At 48.3% G+C, this 17,490-nt stretch overlaps 4 protein-coding genes across 4 annotated transcripts; 3 read left to right on the top strand and 1 right to left on the bottom strand.

The window, feature by feature from the left end:
* The first annotated feature begins 911 nt into the window (after window positions 1–911).
* On the top strand, window positions 912–7,975 carry LOC128719315 (transcription elongation factor SPT6). The gene is made up of 7 exons (XM_053812940.1): window positions 912–950; window positions 1,157–1,238; window positions 2,181–2,383; window positions 2,466–6,885; window positions 6,959–7,089; window positions 7,229–7,659; window positions 7,723–7,975. The coding sequence occupies exons 1-7, from the start codon at window positions 912–914 to the stop codon at window positions 7,973–7,975; spliced, it is 5,559 nt and encodes a 1,852-aa protein (XP_053668915.1).
* Window positions 7,976–11,577: 3,602 nt separating this feature from the next.
* LOC128708692 (uncharacterized) lies at window positions 11,578–12,403 on the top strand. The gene is made up of 2 exons (XM_053803672.1): window positions 11,578–11,673; window positions 12,279–12,403. The coding sequence occupies exons 1-2, from the start codon at window positions 11,624–11,626 to the stop codon at window positions 12,376–12,378; spliced, it is 150 nt and encodes a 49-aa protein (XP_053659647.1). The 5' UTR covers window positions 11,578–11,623; the 3' UTR covers window positions 12,379–12,403.
* Window positions 12,404–14,300: 1,897 nt separating this feature from the next.
* LOC128719862 (coiled-coil domain-containing protein 25) lies at window positions 14,301–15,001 on the top strand. Its single transcript, XM_053813501.1, has 2 exons — window positions 14,301–14,373; window positions 14,448–15,001. Exons 1-2 carry the CDS (start codon window positions 14,301–14,303, stop codon window positions 14,999–15,001), a joined length of 627 nt encoding a protein of 208 aa, XP_053669476.1.
* A 216-nt stretch (window positions 15,002–15,217) lies between these two features.
* LOC128707263 (queuine tRNA-ribosyltransferase catalytic subunit) lies at window positions 15,218–16,534 on the bottom strand. Its single transcript, XM_053802215.1, has one exon. It carries the CDS (start codon window positions 16,532–16,534, stop codon window positions 15,218–15,220), a length of 1,317 nt encoding a protein of 438 aa, XP_053658190.1.
* Between the last annotated feature and the right edge of the window lie 956 nt (window positions 16,535–17,490).

The raw sequence follows: 17,490 nt of genomic DNA on the forward strand, positions 1-17,490 counted from the left end.
GCGATCCGACATGATGTCGGGTGTTTGCTGAATACGGTTCGTTGGATGAAGCCGCAACGATCGTGGTGGGCAGCACTCACGAATTGAACCTCATATTATATACGTGCTGAACATTAAATTCACTAAAAATTAACTTCCCTGTTCTAGATTGATGGATTGCAATTAATTAAATTTACCAAATCCCAATTAACCAAAGTGATTTTTTACCCTTCTATAGCTTGATTAGCTCATTTTTAGAAACCCTATGTTCAGTTCCGCAATTGAATCCCGTATTGTCCAACCCGTTTGATGAAAGCACCTGTATCTGTCAAACATGAGCAGCTGTCAACGAAAGCGATCCAACATGGCTGATACAAAACTTTCGGGTACATCGTGGTAGATTGCCGTCGTACGGCATTTTTTCTCATTTTGGATGGTTTAAACGACGAAAAAGTGAATTAAAAGGAGAACTGTGAGTGTACGCCAAGTGAAACGCGATACGCGAAAGCGTTGGGGCGCACGATAGGCAGCGGACAAACGTCGCGGAAGAAGTGTGCAAATTTTCCCTCATCACCGAATCGCGCTACTTGATGCATCATCGCTGTCGGCATCGAGTACAACGTAGCATTTTCCCAAGCTCCGCAAGTATCGTTTTGCAGCAGTCCTTGAACCCTTTGCATCAGCTGCTCAGGCAAGCGGACACCGTGGTGTGGCGAGCGTAGAGAAACAGCGACAAAAAAGGTTCACTCCGCACTTGGGTGTTGTGTTTTTGCGTTGTGTCATCAGAGGAAGGGACGTGTTCACAGGGAAGCGAGAGAAGGAAAGGGAGCTTCTTTGTAGTGAAATTCGCCTGGAAAGAAAGCCACCTTGCGAAACTGAAGTTGGTTGAATCAAAACTTCCTGAGTAGGGATCAAAGCCCCCGGTAAAGGCGATGGCTGATTTCATCGATTCAGAAGCAGAGGAGAGTGAGGTAAGCAGTGCGCAAGGCCGCGAGCGTCTGTGTGCCTGTGCGTGAGTGTGTATGTGAAGGATGTGTAATATCCCCGATGTGTAATATCTTCAATTACCCGTCGTGGGACCCAAGCTTATTTGCTAACCTTCACGACTGTGAAATTAATTGCACCGCAGAACAAGAAAGTATATGACCTACATGCATCTTTACATCTTTCCTTGCAGGAGGAGGAGGAGTTGGAACCACACGAGCGCAAAAAGCTCAGGAAAAACAAGGCCGTTTCAGACAGCGAGGATGAAGAAGAAGGTGAGCAATGTTCGGATCGCCGAGTACAAAGGGGGATTCAATTGTTTCACGCTTTTTTCCCATTGACATCTTTACATTGACGCTGTGTTGTAGAAGATCCTGAAACACCATCAACGCCATTAAAAAGTCATACGCACGTTCAGTTGCTAAGCCTCCTAAAGTACCTAATGCTGACCTATTTCATGACCTATAGCTAAACTTACTTTCTACATGAAATTTAATGGGTTACACTTAGCCAAACATTCTCGTTCGAGCTAATATTGGCTGGAAAAAATAGTACCCCTATCAGACCTGGAATGTAATCAAGTAGATTCAGACCGTTGAAGATAGCAACTGTTCATTGGGACAACGTCTCAACTCTGCGAAGAGTGTCAATTGCAAACTTCACCATGTGAATGCATTTCTCACGACTGGAGTCACGAGAGTTTAAATACCGGCTAGTGGTACTGGTTGTTAGTTTATTACACTCTGCCTAGAAGTCCGGAACTTGGAGAGAACATCTGCTTCGTACCAGATAAATCCAGTTCCAGAAAGTGGGCCCCAATGTTCACCGTTTACTTTTATTTATATCCATGTGCCACAATGTCGCAGCAGGTTTCTGATGGGTGGATGTAAATGCAAGTATGGTGAATCGTACGAGCAAGTTTGCTCGCATTTGCATACGGTGGTGTGCTGTTATGCACGTACAAACCCCAAAGAAATCCTGTCTAGACCGGCGCTCGGGAAAACCGGGACACTTGTGTGCACGTGAACTGGTCGTACCGGTTGAATGAATTGTCTTGCTCAAGAATCGGAAATACGTAGATGAATTTTAATAAGGATTACAATTTAAGGCAATGAAATAGTGCGAAATGTTGCATAAGCCGTACTACGCTCTTTGTTTTGACGAGTTTTGCACGCATTTGTAAATACGTTCCTTTTTTATCGATATCCGTAACACAGACGATGACGACCGATTGCGTGAGGAGCTGAAGGATCTGATCGATGATAATCCGATCGAGGAGGAAAGCGATAATGATGATTCGGACGATGGGTCCGAAGGAGGTCATCACAAGCGCAAGAAGAGCGACGACGAGCTGGACGATCGGCTCGAGGACGACGATTATGAGCTGATCGAAGAGAATCTTGGCGTGAAGGTGGAACGGGTTAGTTGAAGTTGAACGTTTTATTAGTTTTGGCATGAATGGCAGGTATTAAAAACTATTTTTTTCGATTTCGATACAACAGAAACGTTTTAAGCGGTTGAAAAAGTTCACCAACGATGATGGCAGTGATGGCGAATCGGGCGATGAGGGCATGATGCGGGAAACGATCGAAAATCGATTGTTCGATGCGGCATCCGAAGATGACGAAGAGCGGGCATCGGACCATGAGGGTGGGCAGCGTGATTCGATGACAAACGTGCGTGAACATTACGACGAAGAAGAGGACGAAGAATCGGATGCGGACGACTTCATCGTGGATGACGACGGTGTGCCGATCAGCGATAAGCGCAAGAAGCGAAGGCACATCTTTACCGATGCTTCACTCCAGGAAGGACAGGACATCTTCGGTGTCGATTTCGATTACGATGAGTTTGAGAAGTATGACGACGAGTACGAGGAGGGCTCGGAGGCGGAGGATGAGTATGAGGAGGAGCAGCTAGAGCAGGTGGATCGTCCCAGTGGAGAACGTGGCAAGAAGGCGAAGGCCAAGGGCAAACGAATGCTGAAAAAATCCATCTATGAAATTTACGAACCGAGCGAACTGAAGCGCGGTCATTTCACCGACAATGATAACGCAATACGCAAGCTTGATGTGCCGGAGCGAATGCAGCTGCGTGACGTACCTGTAACGGCGGTGCCCGAAGGTTCGAACGAGCTGGACGAGGAAGCGGAGTGGATCTATCAGCAGGCGTTCTGTAAGCCGCACGTTTCCGACCAGGGCACGGTAACGCGTAAACCACCCTCGAACGTGCCGAAAATCAAACACACACTGGACTTTATGCGCAACCAACATCTGGAGGTTCCGTTCATCGCGTTCTACCGGAAGGAGTACGTGCAGCCCGATTTGAACATAAACGATCTGTGGAAGATCTACAAGTACGACTCGATGTGGTGTCAGCTGCTGGGACGGAAATCTTCCCTGCAGCGGCTGTACGAGAATATGCGCACATACCAGCTCGACAAGTTGATGGAAAATCCGGACGCACCGATACCGGAGGACATGCGTGTGATTCGGGACGAGGATTTGGCTCGGTTGCGTTCGGTGCAATCGCACGAAGAGCTGAAAGATGTGCATCTACATTTTCTGCTGTACTACGCGCCTGATATCGTTCCGATGCGGACGCGGCTAAGGGAAAAGTCACGTCAGCAGAATCCATCGGTACCGAAAAAAGTGCCCATCGTTAAGAAGAAAATCCCGGAAGACGGCGAAGCGGAAGAGAACGATGTTGAGGGTGACGAGAACGGCGAAGAAGATAAGGAGGAAGTGGAAGAATACGAAGGAAAGCATAAAGGGCCGGAGCGAGAGGTAGTAGTCAGCGGCAGGGACGGCAAAGCAGATCAGTCTGGAAAGGATCGCGTACGGTTGAATATTGACATCGGGCCGTACGAGATTTGCCGGAAGCGTGGTCTTACTGGATTGACGAAGCGTTTTGGTTTGACGCCGGAACAATTCGCGGAGAACGTGCGGGATAGCTATCAGCGGCACGAGGTCGAGCAAGAAACGAAGGAACCACTCGAGGTGGCCAAAGAGTACATGGGTACGACGTTCGAGTCACCGGAAGAGGTATTGCAGGGCGGTGTGTTTATGGTGGCGCGCCAACTCGCCCGTGAACCACTGTTTCGAAAGTGCATCCGCGAGTTGTACTTTGAACGAGCTAAGCTCAATGTGCGCCCGACGAAGAAGGGAATGAAGGAGATCGATGAAACGCATCCGTGCTACACGATGAAGTATCTGAAAGAGAAACCGGTGCGCGATCTGACGGGCGATCAGTACCTGAAGCTGTACATCGCGAAGGAAGATAAACTGCTGACGATGGAGTTTGTGGACCGAATCGAGGGTAACACTTCGGGTGACTTTCTCGAGGAGCTGAAGGCGCTCTACCACCGTGATGAGTTCGCGAAGAACGTGCAGGAGTGGAACAAGGTGCGGGCGGAATGTGTGGTGCTAGCCGTTAACCGGATGGTCATACCGGATTTAAAGCGCGAGCTGCACAACACGCTGCTGAGCGAAGCGAAGGACGCCGTCTTGCGCGTATGCTGTCGCAAGCTGTACAACTGGATCAAGGTGGCACCGTATCGGCCACCCGTGCCAGACTTTGACGATTACGAGTGGGAAACGACACGAGGTGTACGCGTGATGGGAGTCGCTTACGTGCCCGATTACACGCAGTCTGCCTTCGGGGCGATCATCGCACCGGACGGTGAAGTGACGGACTATCTGCGCATACCTCATCTGCTGAAAAAGAAGAACGCGTACCGCGAGTCGGAAAAGCAGTGCAAAGAGACGGATCTGCGCACGATCACGAATTTCATACGCAGCAAGAAGCCGCACGTGATCGTAATCGGCGGCGAATCGAAGGATGCGTTGATGGTGCAGCAAGATTTTGTCGAGTGCTTGAAACGATTGCAGGATGAAGAACAGTTCCCGCAGATAGCGGTCGAGATCGTGGATAACGAGTTGGCGAAGGTGTACGCTAACTCGATCAAGGGCACGAGTGATTTTAAGGAGTATCCACCACTGCTCCGACAAGCTATATCGATCGCACGCCGTGTCCAGGACCCACTGGTAGAGTTTTCTCAGCTGTGCAACTCGGACGAGGAAATACTCTGCCTGCGCTACCATTCGCTACAGGAGCAGCTAACAAAGGAGGAATTGCTGGAAAACATTCAGCTAGAGTTTATCAATCGCACCAACGAGGTGGGCGTGGATGTGAATCTGGCTGTGCAGAATCCACTGACGGCGAACTTGGTACAGTTTATCTGTGGATTGGGTCCGCGCAAGGGCCAGACCATGCTAAAGTTACTGAAGCAGACAAACTCACGGCTAGAGAACCGGACGCAGCTCGTTACGACGTGCCACATGGGTCCGAAGGTGTTTATCAACTGTTCCGGGTTTATCAAGATCGATACAAACTCGCTAGGTGACAGTACGGAAACGTACGTGGAGGTATTGGACGGGTCGCGTGTGCATCCGGAAACGTACGAATGGGCACGCAAGATGGCCGTCGATGCGCTGGAGTACGACGACGAGGAAGCTAATCCTGCCGGTGCACTCGAAGAAATTCTGGAAGCACCCGAGCGTCTAAAAGATCTCGACCTGGACGCGTTTGCTATCGAGCTCGATCGGCAAGGCTTCGGTAACAAGAGCATCACGCTGTACGACATCCGGGCGGAACTGAACTCGCGCTACAAAGACCTCCGTACACCGTTCCGCTCGGTAACGTCGGAGGAACTGTTCGATTACCTCACGAAGGAAACGCCCGAATCTCTGTACGTCGGCAAGATGATGTTGGCTACGGTGACTGGGTTTACCTACCGAAAGCCACAAGGTGAACAACTCGACCAGGCTAATCCGGTGCGCAATGACGAGACCGGGTTCTGGCAGTGTCCGTTCTGTATGAAAACCGAATTCCCCGAGCTGTCCGAGGTGTGGAATCACTTCGATGCTGGCGAATGTCCGGGTCAGGCAACGGGCGTACGGGTACGCTTTGATAACGGGCTTAACGGGTTCATTCACATCAAGAACCTATCGGACAAGCATGTGAAGAATCCGGAAGAGCGTGTACAAATCGGACAGACGGTGCACGTGCGCGTAACGAAGATCGATATCGAGCGGTTTTCGTTGGAATGTTCCTCGAAGAGCTCGGATCTGTGCGATCGGAAGCAGGAGTGGCGTCCGCGAAAAGATACCTGTTACGACCAGGAAACGGAAGAGGCAGACTCGAGAAAGGAGGCCGACTCGAAGAAGCAACAGGCACGGCAGCAGTACGTGAAGCGTGTTATCGTGCATCCGTCCTTCCACAACATCTCCTATGCGGAGGCGCTGAAGCTGTTGGAAGGTTACGATCAGGGCGATGTGATCGTTCGACCGTCGAGCAAGGGTTCGGACCATCTGACGGCCACCTGGAAGGTAACGGACGACATCTACCAACACATCGATGTGCGCGAGGAGGGTAAGGAGAACGTGTTCAGCCTCGGTCAAACGCTGTGGATCGGTAACGATGAGTTCGAAGATCTGGACGAAATCATCGCCCGTCACATTACACCGATGGCGATCTATGTGCGCGATTTACTCAACTACAAGTACTACCGGGACACGGACGGTGGCTCGAAGGAAAAGGCGGAAGAAATCATCAAGGCGGAAAAGCAGAAAAATCCCAACAAAATCCACTACATCATCTCGGTGTCGAAAACGTACCCGGGACGGTTTCTGCTGTCGTATTTGCCGCGCAACAAGTTCCGCCACGAGTACGTGACGGTTACACCCGATGGGTACCGGTTTCGGCATCAAACGTTCGATTCGGTCAATTCGCTGCTCAAGTGGTTCAAGGAGCACTTCCGCGACCCAATACCGGTCGATACGCCGAAAAGCACGCCCAAGGTTGGGGGCATGTCGTCACGCACACCGTACGGCAGTACGCCCAAATTTAGCGATATTAATAGTGAGTGTAATTACTTGAGTTTTGGGTTTTATTGGATGGTTTTATCGAATGGTTTGTTTGTTATTTCCCACAGGCGAAACAATCGAGTCGGTCGCGAAAAATATGCCTCCGCATATGCTGAATTCATTGTCGGCCGCGGCACATCGCACGCCCCATTATTCCTTCACGCCACTCGAGTATGGTTCGAGCAACTTTGTGACCACGGTAAGTTTGTAGAACGGTTCCCAACGAGGAAAAACCATCCACTCGAATTCTGGAATTCAAAGAATTGATGCAATGTTACTTAGACACTATTCACGATGATTTGATGTTTCATTTTTATGTTGTGCTGCTCTTCCAACAGCCCTACACTCCGAGCGGACAGACACCGTATATGACGCCGTATCAGCAAACACCCCACTTCTCCCAAACGCCCCGTTACGGTACCTCGACACCGTCCCAGTACTCCAACAAATCCTCCTACACCGGCATACCGACCGGGCATCCGCCACCTTCCGCCAGTCACCACGCGTACAAATCGTCATCCTCTGCACGTGGTATGGGCGGTACTAGCAGTGCGGCCAGCAGTAGCAGTAGCGGCCTTATGATGATGCAGCAACCATCGCCGTACTCTAACAGCAGCGACCATCACTACCGTTCGCAGTCGTCATCTCAGCAGCAGATGCACCATTCGCGTAACAACGAGTACGACAGCTGGTCGAAAGCGACGGATTCCTGGAGCAACCGTGGCAGTAGCAGTATGATGAAAAGCCACCATGGTTCTTCTGATCGAAGGTAATTAAAAGACACAGGGAATTTTCCGTTCTGGTACTAAACAACTAACGTTCTTTTTTATAGTTCTAGCGGATCGTATCACCACCATCATCATGGCAGCGGTGGTGGCAGGTCCAGCGATTCCGTGACGTCGTCCAATTCGCACGACCACCGTATGACACCTAGATCATCCTCCAAATATTCGGCGAGCCGATCACCGATGCCGCCACCTTCACAACCACCGCCCCAGTCGGCGCCATCCCAACCCGCCCAAACGGCATCATCGAACTCGGCGTCATTGACACTCGGCGATGCGACGCCACTGTGGGACGAATAAGGTGTCCAAAGCAGCTTGTGGACCGACCGGGTTGCACTTGCTCGTCAGCTCACCTTTACAGAGGCTGAGAAGAAATCGTCTCGGTGGAACAATCATCAATTGCAATCAAACAACCCACGCGTGTATAGAGTGATAGAAGGGAACTATATTCAGGGAATTATTGAGCGAACGGATGATAAAAGCGATCTTGAACTCTATATCCTACTTATGTTTGTGTAACAAATGGAGGGGGCACGGTCCAACGATTGCATAGTGGACTTTGGAGTCTTAACCAACATTCGCCATCATATTGGAGAAGACACCGGAAGCAGCCAGATACGCAGAGATCTTCAAGGACAGCAACCTCCACCAGACTTGGTTGGTTGGTCTCATCACCTACCGATTGCGTCGTGATCGTGTGCAGGCTGTCGGTGTGCTCGCTGGAGATGAAACATTTAACAATTTCAACGGTCCACAACACGACCTGATACTGTGCTAATGTTGAGCGTGTGGAAGACGTTAGGCTAGAGCAAAATTGGCTAACTGTAATGCTCATAACTGCAAACGCTTTATCACGTGTAATTTGCATGTTTTCCCGACGGTTCAACTGATGGTAATAATTTACGTTTCATAGTGAAGATGCTGATGATACTGGGCAAGCGAAACATGAGTGCGATGTTCGTGTAGTATTAGGCTTAATAATTCAAAATCCCTTTCCTAGCGTTAAGGTCCTTAATAAAAATTATAGACATGTTTTTTTAAACGGTACACACATAATTGCAAACACACACGTGCCAGAGATGCCTTTCCTTTGGGATTTTAGTACAGCGGACACGTTTTAGTACGCAACAGCCGAGTAACACGTTTCTGTTCTGTCTTTTCTACCTTTCTTCCACAAAGTGGGTGCGCGGGTCACACGCAGGACGGATGGCAGGGAGAGGTGGGTTTGTGATTCGCAGCGCGATTCGTTCAATTGGCATTGGAGCTCGGAGCCGATCATGCGGTCGACGCGTGCTCCAACTCGTACGGTGAAACGACCGAAAAAGACGCGAACTCCGTCCTGCTCTTCCCCTCAATATCGTTTTTTTTTCGGGTGGTGGTGAGCGGGTGGATGAGCTCTGTGGTGGCGCCGGAGCCAGCGAGGTGGGGGCTATCCCCCCGGTTTCGATAAACCGGAATGGTTTGGCGGTGGCAGTTTTGGTGTTTAATGATGAGACCCAGATCCGATGGCAAAACCGCTTCGAACCGGATCGGCAAGGAAAAAGGCGGCACCAGATATCTCGGTCCGGTTCGCAGGATGGATGCGACTAATCGGGTAAACTGTCGTTTTTATGTGTTTTGTTTCATGTTTTTTTTTTTTGGTTGTGTCGTTTTATCTTCACCGTGTTTTCTTCTGCTTGTTCTTCCTGGGAAGATGCCTTCCTTTTCAAACCCCTCCAAAAAGAACATTACCGTGTTGGTGGTAGTGGGTAGCGTACCGTGTCCGAAGGGTTGCCTTATTTTGTTGGTGCATAATTTTCATTTTCATCCCGTTTTTGTTGTTTTTACCTTCGGTCGCTGAGGTGAGTGTCGAAGCTGTCGGTTTGAAAATTTTCCATTTCTGCATCTTAATGGTTTTGTCCGTTTGGTGCATGTGCTCATGTGGAGTAAGAAGCACGGACGAAAATGGGAAAAAGAAGAACCGATCAACATCTCCCCCACGGTTGGGGCGTGCAGTTTTTGGACTTTGATATTGAGGCACATTATCTTTCTTCCTTGACGCGAAATCTTATTGCTTAGTGTTGTGCTTATGTAAGCAACTTTCTTTTATAAAAACTATGATCACCGGTTAATGCGACCATTCTAATGCATCAGAATGAGGGACAGGAAGCGAGGAGTTGGAAAAAAACTGTTGGAAGTAGCCGGGAGGGAAATGGCTAAAATTATTGCCGTTGCAATGGCCGGTGCGCTGGAATTTCCCTTGATTTTATCCCAACAGATTTGTCATTCCGCTTGGGGGTTGCATACTTGATTATGCATTCAGCCTGTTGGCTAGCTACTGCGCCACAAGCTATAGATTTGTCTAACTTCTGATCGTAAGCACTCTCAGCAACTTAAAATGTTTGACGCTTTTACTTAATACTCAACTTGATTTTAGTGGAATATTTTCACAGAAGGTCTATGATAAATCTTTCACCGGACAAACATAGCGGAAACGGTGCAAAACAAAAGATTTCAACCCGCACAAGACAACGAACGTTTCAAGGCCGCAGCTTATTGAGTCCCTTGGGTCGCGGTACGGTTCGGTACAAGCATGGACAGAAATGAATACAACTCTACAAAAACTTTTTCAAAATGGACACCAATCTTGGAGCGGCTTAAGAAAGTAGCGGTTCAGGCAGGGGAAAAGCAAAAAGCAACGTAAATCCGGGATTTGATGAGCCCGAGGGAAGCCTTATACAGTTTCACAGCACGTGGCAAGCCCACAATCACATGGACGAGTAAAGAAAATGCTCTCAATAATGCCAAAAGATGATGAAAAAAGAGAAACACACGCAAAATTATTTCAATAATGCAACTGAAGATGAAAAGGATTAAAATAAATGTCAACTTCAGATAATATTCACAGTGTTGGACTTTGATCTGGAGATAAAAGAGAGATGAGAAGACGGAGTGATCGAGTGCGATCGTGCTATGCGCATTGTATACATTCAACCGCGATCAAAAGACCACCGAGTAGTGTTGTAGGTAACGAAACTTTTGAGAAGAGTCATCTTTAATGTGGGGTCAAATCAAGAATCAACACTCAAAAGAATCATCAATCCTCGATGTCAGCTCATATCTTCATAGATGGAGAATCTTCCAAGATTTATGCATCTTTGGCAAGGAGATTCAAAGTCATTCAGATCAGAGGAGGAATTCAGAGGAGTCTGAATCGGATTCAATCAACGCACTGATCTTTTGCGGTTCTAGATGCCGATATGTCCTTGAGATAGTACGATCTAGTTATTCTAGCTATTCCAATTCATCCACCCGAGTTCTCCGATTCAACAATTCTACAACCGAGCGGACGCTCTCGTTCAAATCGGTACCATGACCATACACACTTCTGCCTAGGATTTCCCACCAAAAAAAACAAACAAATAGTGCGGATTGGTAACGAATTAGAACTCAAGAGATTAGGGGAGGACCTTTAGCTCGTTCGACGTGGTCGGTTGTTTATTGCACGGGAGATGTTGATGAATTCATCGTAGAAACTCGTTCGTACGTAGCCGCACACCAGGGACAGGGTACGGAAGCGAGCACAGACAGAGGGGCAGCAAGTGGCAGTTCCCCGAGATGGGAACCAGTTTTTTTTTTATTCGCAGTTTTAGAGATACAGCTACCCAGGAGAGAAACACACCTGCAGAGGGAGTAGCTGAAGTAGAGTGGCGAGATGACGTCTTTTTGTGGTGGGCTCAGCCCACCCGCACGGACCCTTATCGCATCCATACATGGGGGGAGGGGAGGGGAACACCGAGTCTCTTCTCGGGCTAGCGCATCGGTACGGTTCTCTGCATCGGGCGTATAAAAGTGGGCGCGAGAGCGCTCGATCCCGTCAGTCTCCTTCAGTACGGAACCGTCAGAAGTATTCGTTTCGGTTGCATGATTTGATTCACTTCAAAAGTTTGGAAAAATAAATTGGTGTCAATGTTAATAGTTAAACCAGACTCAACGCTCAAGTTTCTGCCATCCGTCAGGTAAATACAACGTCAGCATGCGGCCTGTTTTTATTACCGATCGTTTGCCATCGTGCGTGATAAGACCATTTAAAGCTAGATCTTGCAAAGGGCCACAAGGAACAGGCTTTAGGTATAGGGTGTGATGTGCTCCCAAAGGATCTCCTACTGATCACGTGTACAGACGTCACCAGAAGTTCGTCAGTGTGTGCAACTAGTGATCTACAGTATCTCAGATCTCTTTTTTTGTCAGTATAGGATCGATCGGAGATCCTTTCCCTCGTTGTGCTTCTTTTAATTGAGGGGAATTCGTTTGCAAGCTGTAAAATTTCAGGGATGACTCGTAAACCGGTTTCAAATCGCACACGCTCTCGACGCGTGACTACGTGGAGCTGAACAGGTATCGCTTTCCGGTTTCGACTCCACTCCCAACAACATGTCGCGTACTGTATTAGTGATAGGGGAGCGTTTTTTTTTTTTTTCGTTTTTGGTTGAAAATGGATGATCACCTGGAAGATCGAACGAAAGTGTCTGCCCAATGGTTCATAGCACTCGATCCACCCAAAAATGCAACCTTTTCTCACCAATATCACCCCCCTTCTATTCGCTCTCCACTTGTCTTACAGGCTTATCAACAACTTGAACAACCGCAAAGGTAGCCGTACGGGAAATTCCGGCAACCATCTCGAGTTCCAGGTGCTCACCCAGATTCAGTACGTACCCTGAGAGCGGTAACTACCGGATACCAAGCGCACTAGAATGCAGGATCGTTCGAGCACAATGGCCAGACAGAACCAACAGTCGGCATACGCCAAAGCCCCGGGTGGCGGAAACGTGAAGAAGAGCACCGGCTACACCAGCACCAGTCCTACCTTGCAGACGAAATCCACCAACGGCACAAACGCCGGTAATGGTAGCTGGGGACCACACTTCAAAAATCGGGATCATTTCGTCAGCATGCACTTCTCGTGAACATGCCCACGGGTGAAGTCATCCCGACACCTTTGTGTTTAGTGTGAGATTATCTTCCTTTTTTTTAATGCTATTTTTGTGCGAAAGTATGGAGCTTTTTGTGTAATAAAACCCATTAAATTATTCGTATCTTGAATAAGACTGTGCATAATCGGTGCGTGGTTGTGTTGCTTCACTGGAGTGTGATGACGTGCAGGAGATGTGGATCGTTTGGAAGCCAGATACGACCACGGATAGCTTCATCCTAATCGGCTGAAGTAAAGTGAGTAGTCTTCGAATATCGTCAATCCAGGGAGTAGTTAAAAAAAACCAGATGCTCAACGGGAACTGCAACGTTAAACTGCATCAGTGTGTTAATGGATGAATATTGCACGAGGCGAAGACATCGGTACGAGATATGCGGGCTGATTTCACATCTTGTACCTATTGCATCATCTTTTCTTTACCAAGGAAGCTTTCATAAACAACCACCGGGCAGGACCGGTTATGGTAAGAGGATCGAAGGAAAAGTGTTTTCTTTCTAGAATGTAGCTGAGGTGAATGATGGGTTTTGTATGCTTCACGCATTAGATGACCTCGGGAGTATGCTGAGAGTTGTTTTGTATTCGTTATCAGATCCTCTTCTTTATAGCTGATCGAATAAATGTTGCTTCAGTTTGCATATTTTAGCGTTTTTTGACTTTGGAAAGAAGCTACCTAAGAAGAACCACCACCAGAAGTATCCCAGAAGTGATCCCAGTAATAAACGGCTGGTTTATTGCGGTTTAGTGCTTAATGAATCTTTTGAAGATGCACATGAATCTGAAGAAATCGACTCCCAAAAGATTGATCACTTCTCAGAACAGTGGCTCTAGGCCTTCAAAGCCGGAAAATACCAAACGCGTCCTATAAGTGGGATCACTCATTATTCATCATTATTGAAGGACAATGGAGGAGCCGCTACAATGATTAGCCCTAGGAGTTGTACGGCAAAATAGGCACGCTAGGCTTCAGTGGGCTGGTCATGCCATTAGAAAGAACCCGGTTTGTATAGTCCTTTAAGGTCGTCCTCATGGGGAGAAGGTGTGGTAGATACTAATTCAGATGGAGGGATGGCGTTGATACGTTCAGTAGATAGCCAGGATATTACAATCGCTATGTTGTTCGGTCAGTACAAGTTGGTGGTTGGTTTAGTTTGAAATTTAAAACAATCAAAATTTGATCCGATACAGTCTGTCACTACGCTCTGAGAAGACCAGTGCATTTATAGCGAAATCACTGGGATACCTCGTTGTAATTGAACTCTCAGTAAACATTTAGCAGAATATGAGCATGGTGTGTATTCAAACATATCTACACTCACCTATAGTGAATTCCACAGAAAAATCGTAATATCCATTTTCCACACAACTTTTCAAACACCCCAGTACAGATTGACATGCTCTTGTTATTGTTACGAGGCGTTTGACTTTTAGGTTGTACGCACAACTGTCAAAATGGCGTGGCAGTGCCTGATGAACCGGTCTGCCTTTTCTCACCTTCAATGTGTCACAGCAAACGAAGTAAACTAAACAACGTTTTTTCGGTAAATATTCACGAATACGAACCAAAAAGGCGCACCATCTTTTCCCGTCCAGCGCGTAATGTTAATAAGGTGAACGGTGGTAGGTAAAGTCTGCGCCAACATCCGGAACACGATGGTATTTTACTTCACCAGCAATGTTGTTCAACCACCGGTGACACTGTTCATGGGTTTGGATAAGTACGAAAGTAAGTCCCACATGCCGGGTCGGCAGCCTTTTTTGTCGACGGAGAGCTCATGGAAGAATTGTTCTATTACACAGACGAAGATCTTATTCGATGGGGCTGGCCGGAAGATGTGTGGTTCCACGTACATAAGGTGTCCTCGGCCCACGTGTACCTGCGGCTCGAGCCGGGCCAAACGCTCGACGACATCCCATCGACCGTTCTGGAAGACGCCTGTCAGCTGGTCAAAGCGAACAGCATCAATGGCAACAAGATGAACAATGTCGATATCGTGTACACGATGTGGGACAATCTCAAGAAAACGGCCGCGATGGAGGTTGGGCAGGTGGCTTTCCATCGCGAGAAGGAGGTGCGCATGTTTCGGGTAGAGAAGCGCAGCAACGAAATAGTGAACCGTTTGAACAAAACAAAACGCGAAGAATCGATCGATTTCCGGGCGGAGCGTGAAAAGCGGGACGCGCTGGAGCGTGCCGATAAGAAGCGGATGGCAAGGGAGCAACGGGAGCATGAAAAGGAACAAGAAAAGCAACGCCAGGAGGAAGCGGAACTGCGGAGCTACAATTCGCTGATGAAGCCGGAAAATATGACCTCTAATTATGACGCTGGTAACGATTCGGACGAGTTTATGTAGGACGTGCGGATAGGACAGAGAGAGAGACGATGAAACTGTTGTACCGGCGTAGGCGAAGGATTATGAATAAATTATTAATTGTTTTATTTCAGTGTACAAACGGACGGTTCGTACACATTCGAAAAGGAAACACAAAGAAACTAGTTATTCGGATAAAATCCGTCAGTTTGGTTCAAATTATGCAGGAATGATAATCGATCGTTAGTAAAAGACTAGCTACAAGTGCACGTTCACAGCGCCAAGAGCATCCCGAATCCACTCGGGGACAGTATCATCCGGAAAGCGTACGGCTAAGTACGATTTCACAAACTCTGGAAATCGATCCTCCCGGATGGCTTCTCGCATGTCGCTCATCAGTCGTAGCTGGAAGGCCACATTGTGAACGCTCACGATACTGCAGGCCACCGGTTCGACGGTGACGATGTGATGCAGATAGGCCCGTGTGTACGTACGACACGTGGAACAGTCGCAATCGTCCTCAATCGGTCGCATATCCTTTGCGAAGGTGCGTTGCTTCAAGTTGATCTGTCCGGCACGCGTCAATGCACAACCGAACCGTGCCGTTCGCGTTGGAAATACGCAATCAAACATATCCACTCCTAGCGCCACACATACCACCAGGTCGGCTGCAAAACCGACACCCATCAGGTAGCGCGGTTTGTCCTCCGGCAGCAAATCCGTGCACAGATGTACCGTGCGCCAGAATTCGTCTTTACTTTCACCTCCACTAAGTCCGCCCACGGCAAACCCACGTGTGTTACGTTTGGTCAGTTCGGCCGCACAAACGCGTCGCAAATCCGGCTGCAATCCGCCCTGTACGATGGGAAAAATGCTCTGCTCATCGTCACGCCCGTGCGCGGAAATGCTACGATCCAGCCAGCGGATCGTTCGGTGCATTGCTTCCTCCACGCGCGGTCCCGTCGTCGTTGTCTTGACCACATCGTCCAGCTGCATCATGATGTCCGCTCCGATGGCATTCTGTATCTCCATGCTGCGTTCCGGCGTCAGCATACACTCGCTGCCATCGTACGGACTCTGAAACCGAACGCCCTGCTCGGTAATTTCCGCCAGCTGCAACAGTGAAACCATCTGAAACCCGCCGGAATCGGTCAGCAGTGCCCGGGGCCAACCCATGAACCGATGCAAACCACCCGCCTTCTCCAACACGTCCGTCCCGGGACGCATTCCGAGGTGGTACGTATTCCCGAGCATTATGCGACAATCCAACGCGAGCAGCTGCTCTGGCAACACACCCTTCAGCGTGCCCTGTGTGCCAACCGGCATGAATACCGGTGTATCGACGTCCGCATGCCGTACACTCATGACGCCAACGCGCGCCTTTGTCACACTACACTTTGCAGTCACGCGGTACTGCAACGGTGGAAGGTGGCTCGTTTCATCGGATGCTGTTGCTCCGTTCGAAATAGTTGGTGATTCCATCACGGTGGAGGTCGCCTGCCGGATGAAGGTGTTGCTGGCGGGCACGTGCGCGCCCGAGATAACCAAACGTTTGATTGTCCGTGATGTAAACATCCAATCCAGCCGGCGCGCGTATTTCTTCTTCTTCGTTGTTTTCCTTCGTGCCGGATGACCAGCTGTTAACCGGAGTTGTCGGGAGATCGTAATTAAACAATACAAACAATATTGTTTTCAAGAAGAACATAAATTAGTTGTATCTTGAAGCTATTTTCGTGCTCTTTTTCGTAAGCAGAAAACAGTTCTTGATTTAAAAAAAATCCGATTTTTCTGTTTGGCTGAAGTTTTTCACTGGGTTGTGACATTTCAAAATCATAAAATGTCAAGATATATACAGGCAACATGGAACAGAAATGTACATTGGTACTAATTTAAAACTTTACAAGCGCGTATCAACAACACATTTTTAAAATGTTCGTATTGCTTCACAAATAATAAAATTTCCAATAAATAGTTAATAAAGCCCATTTCTACTCGATTACACATGATGCACGTTTGGGAAACGTCAACTGTTGCAACTGTCATCAAACGGTTATGTTTGGTTTTTGAAAAATTTTCGCTGAATTATTGAAACTTCCTCCAATCTCGCGCCGCAGTGCATCCCATGCGAAAGAAGCTGTCGCAAGTAATTACCCAGATGTTGATAGAATCACTCGTTGAATAGATGCATTTACATTATTCCCCCTGTGTAGTACTCGGAAGATTTGTACTTCCGGAGTGGACCACGTCATGAAACAATTACCGCACCCTTCCCCCAGTTCCAATGAGTCATACGACAGCTGAAAATGTAAACAATCAACCGCGTGCGTGAGTCGCAGTCGCTATAGGAGACTAGGAGAATAAAAAAATGACGTAAGCAATCACGCCATCTTTTCTCGCTTCTGATTGGTCGATGGTGCCGTTGTGACGCTCACACTTTGCTCCCCTCACGTTTTCGTGCGAGAGCCGTTACAGCTGCATAGAGCAGTGCAGCAATAAGGATAGTTTCCGTTCGAAGGAAAGAAACACCAATC

This window comes from Anopheles marshallii, chromosome 2 (genome assembly GCF_943734725.1).
Source record: "Anopheles marshallii chromosome 2, idAnoMarsDA_429_01, whole genome shotgun sequence".
NCBI classification, from domain to species: domain Eukaryota; kingdom Metazoa; phylum Arthropoda; class Insecta; order Diptera; family Culicidae; genus Anopheles; species Anopheles marshallii.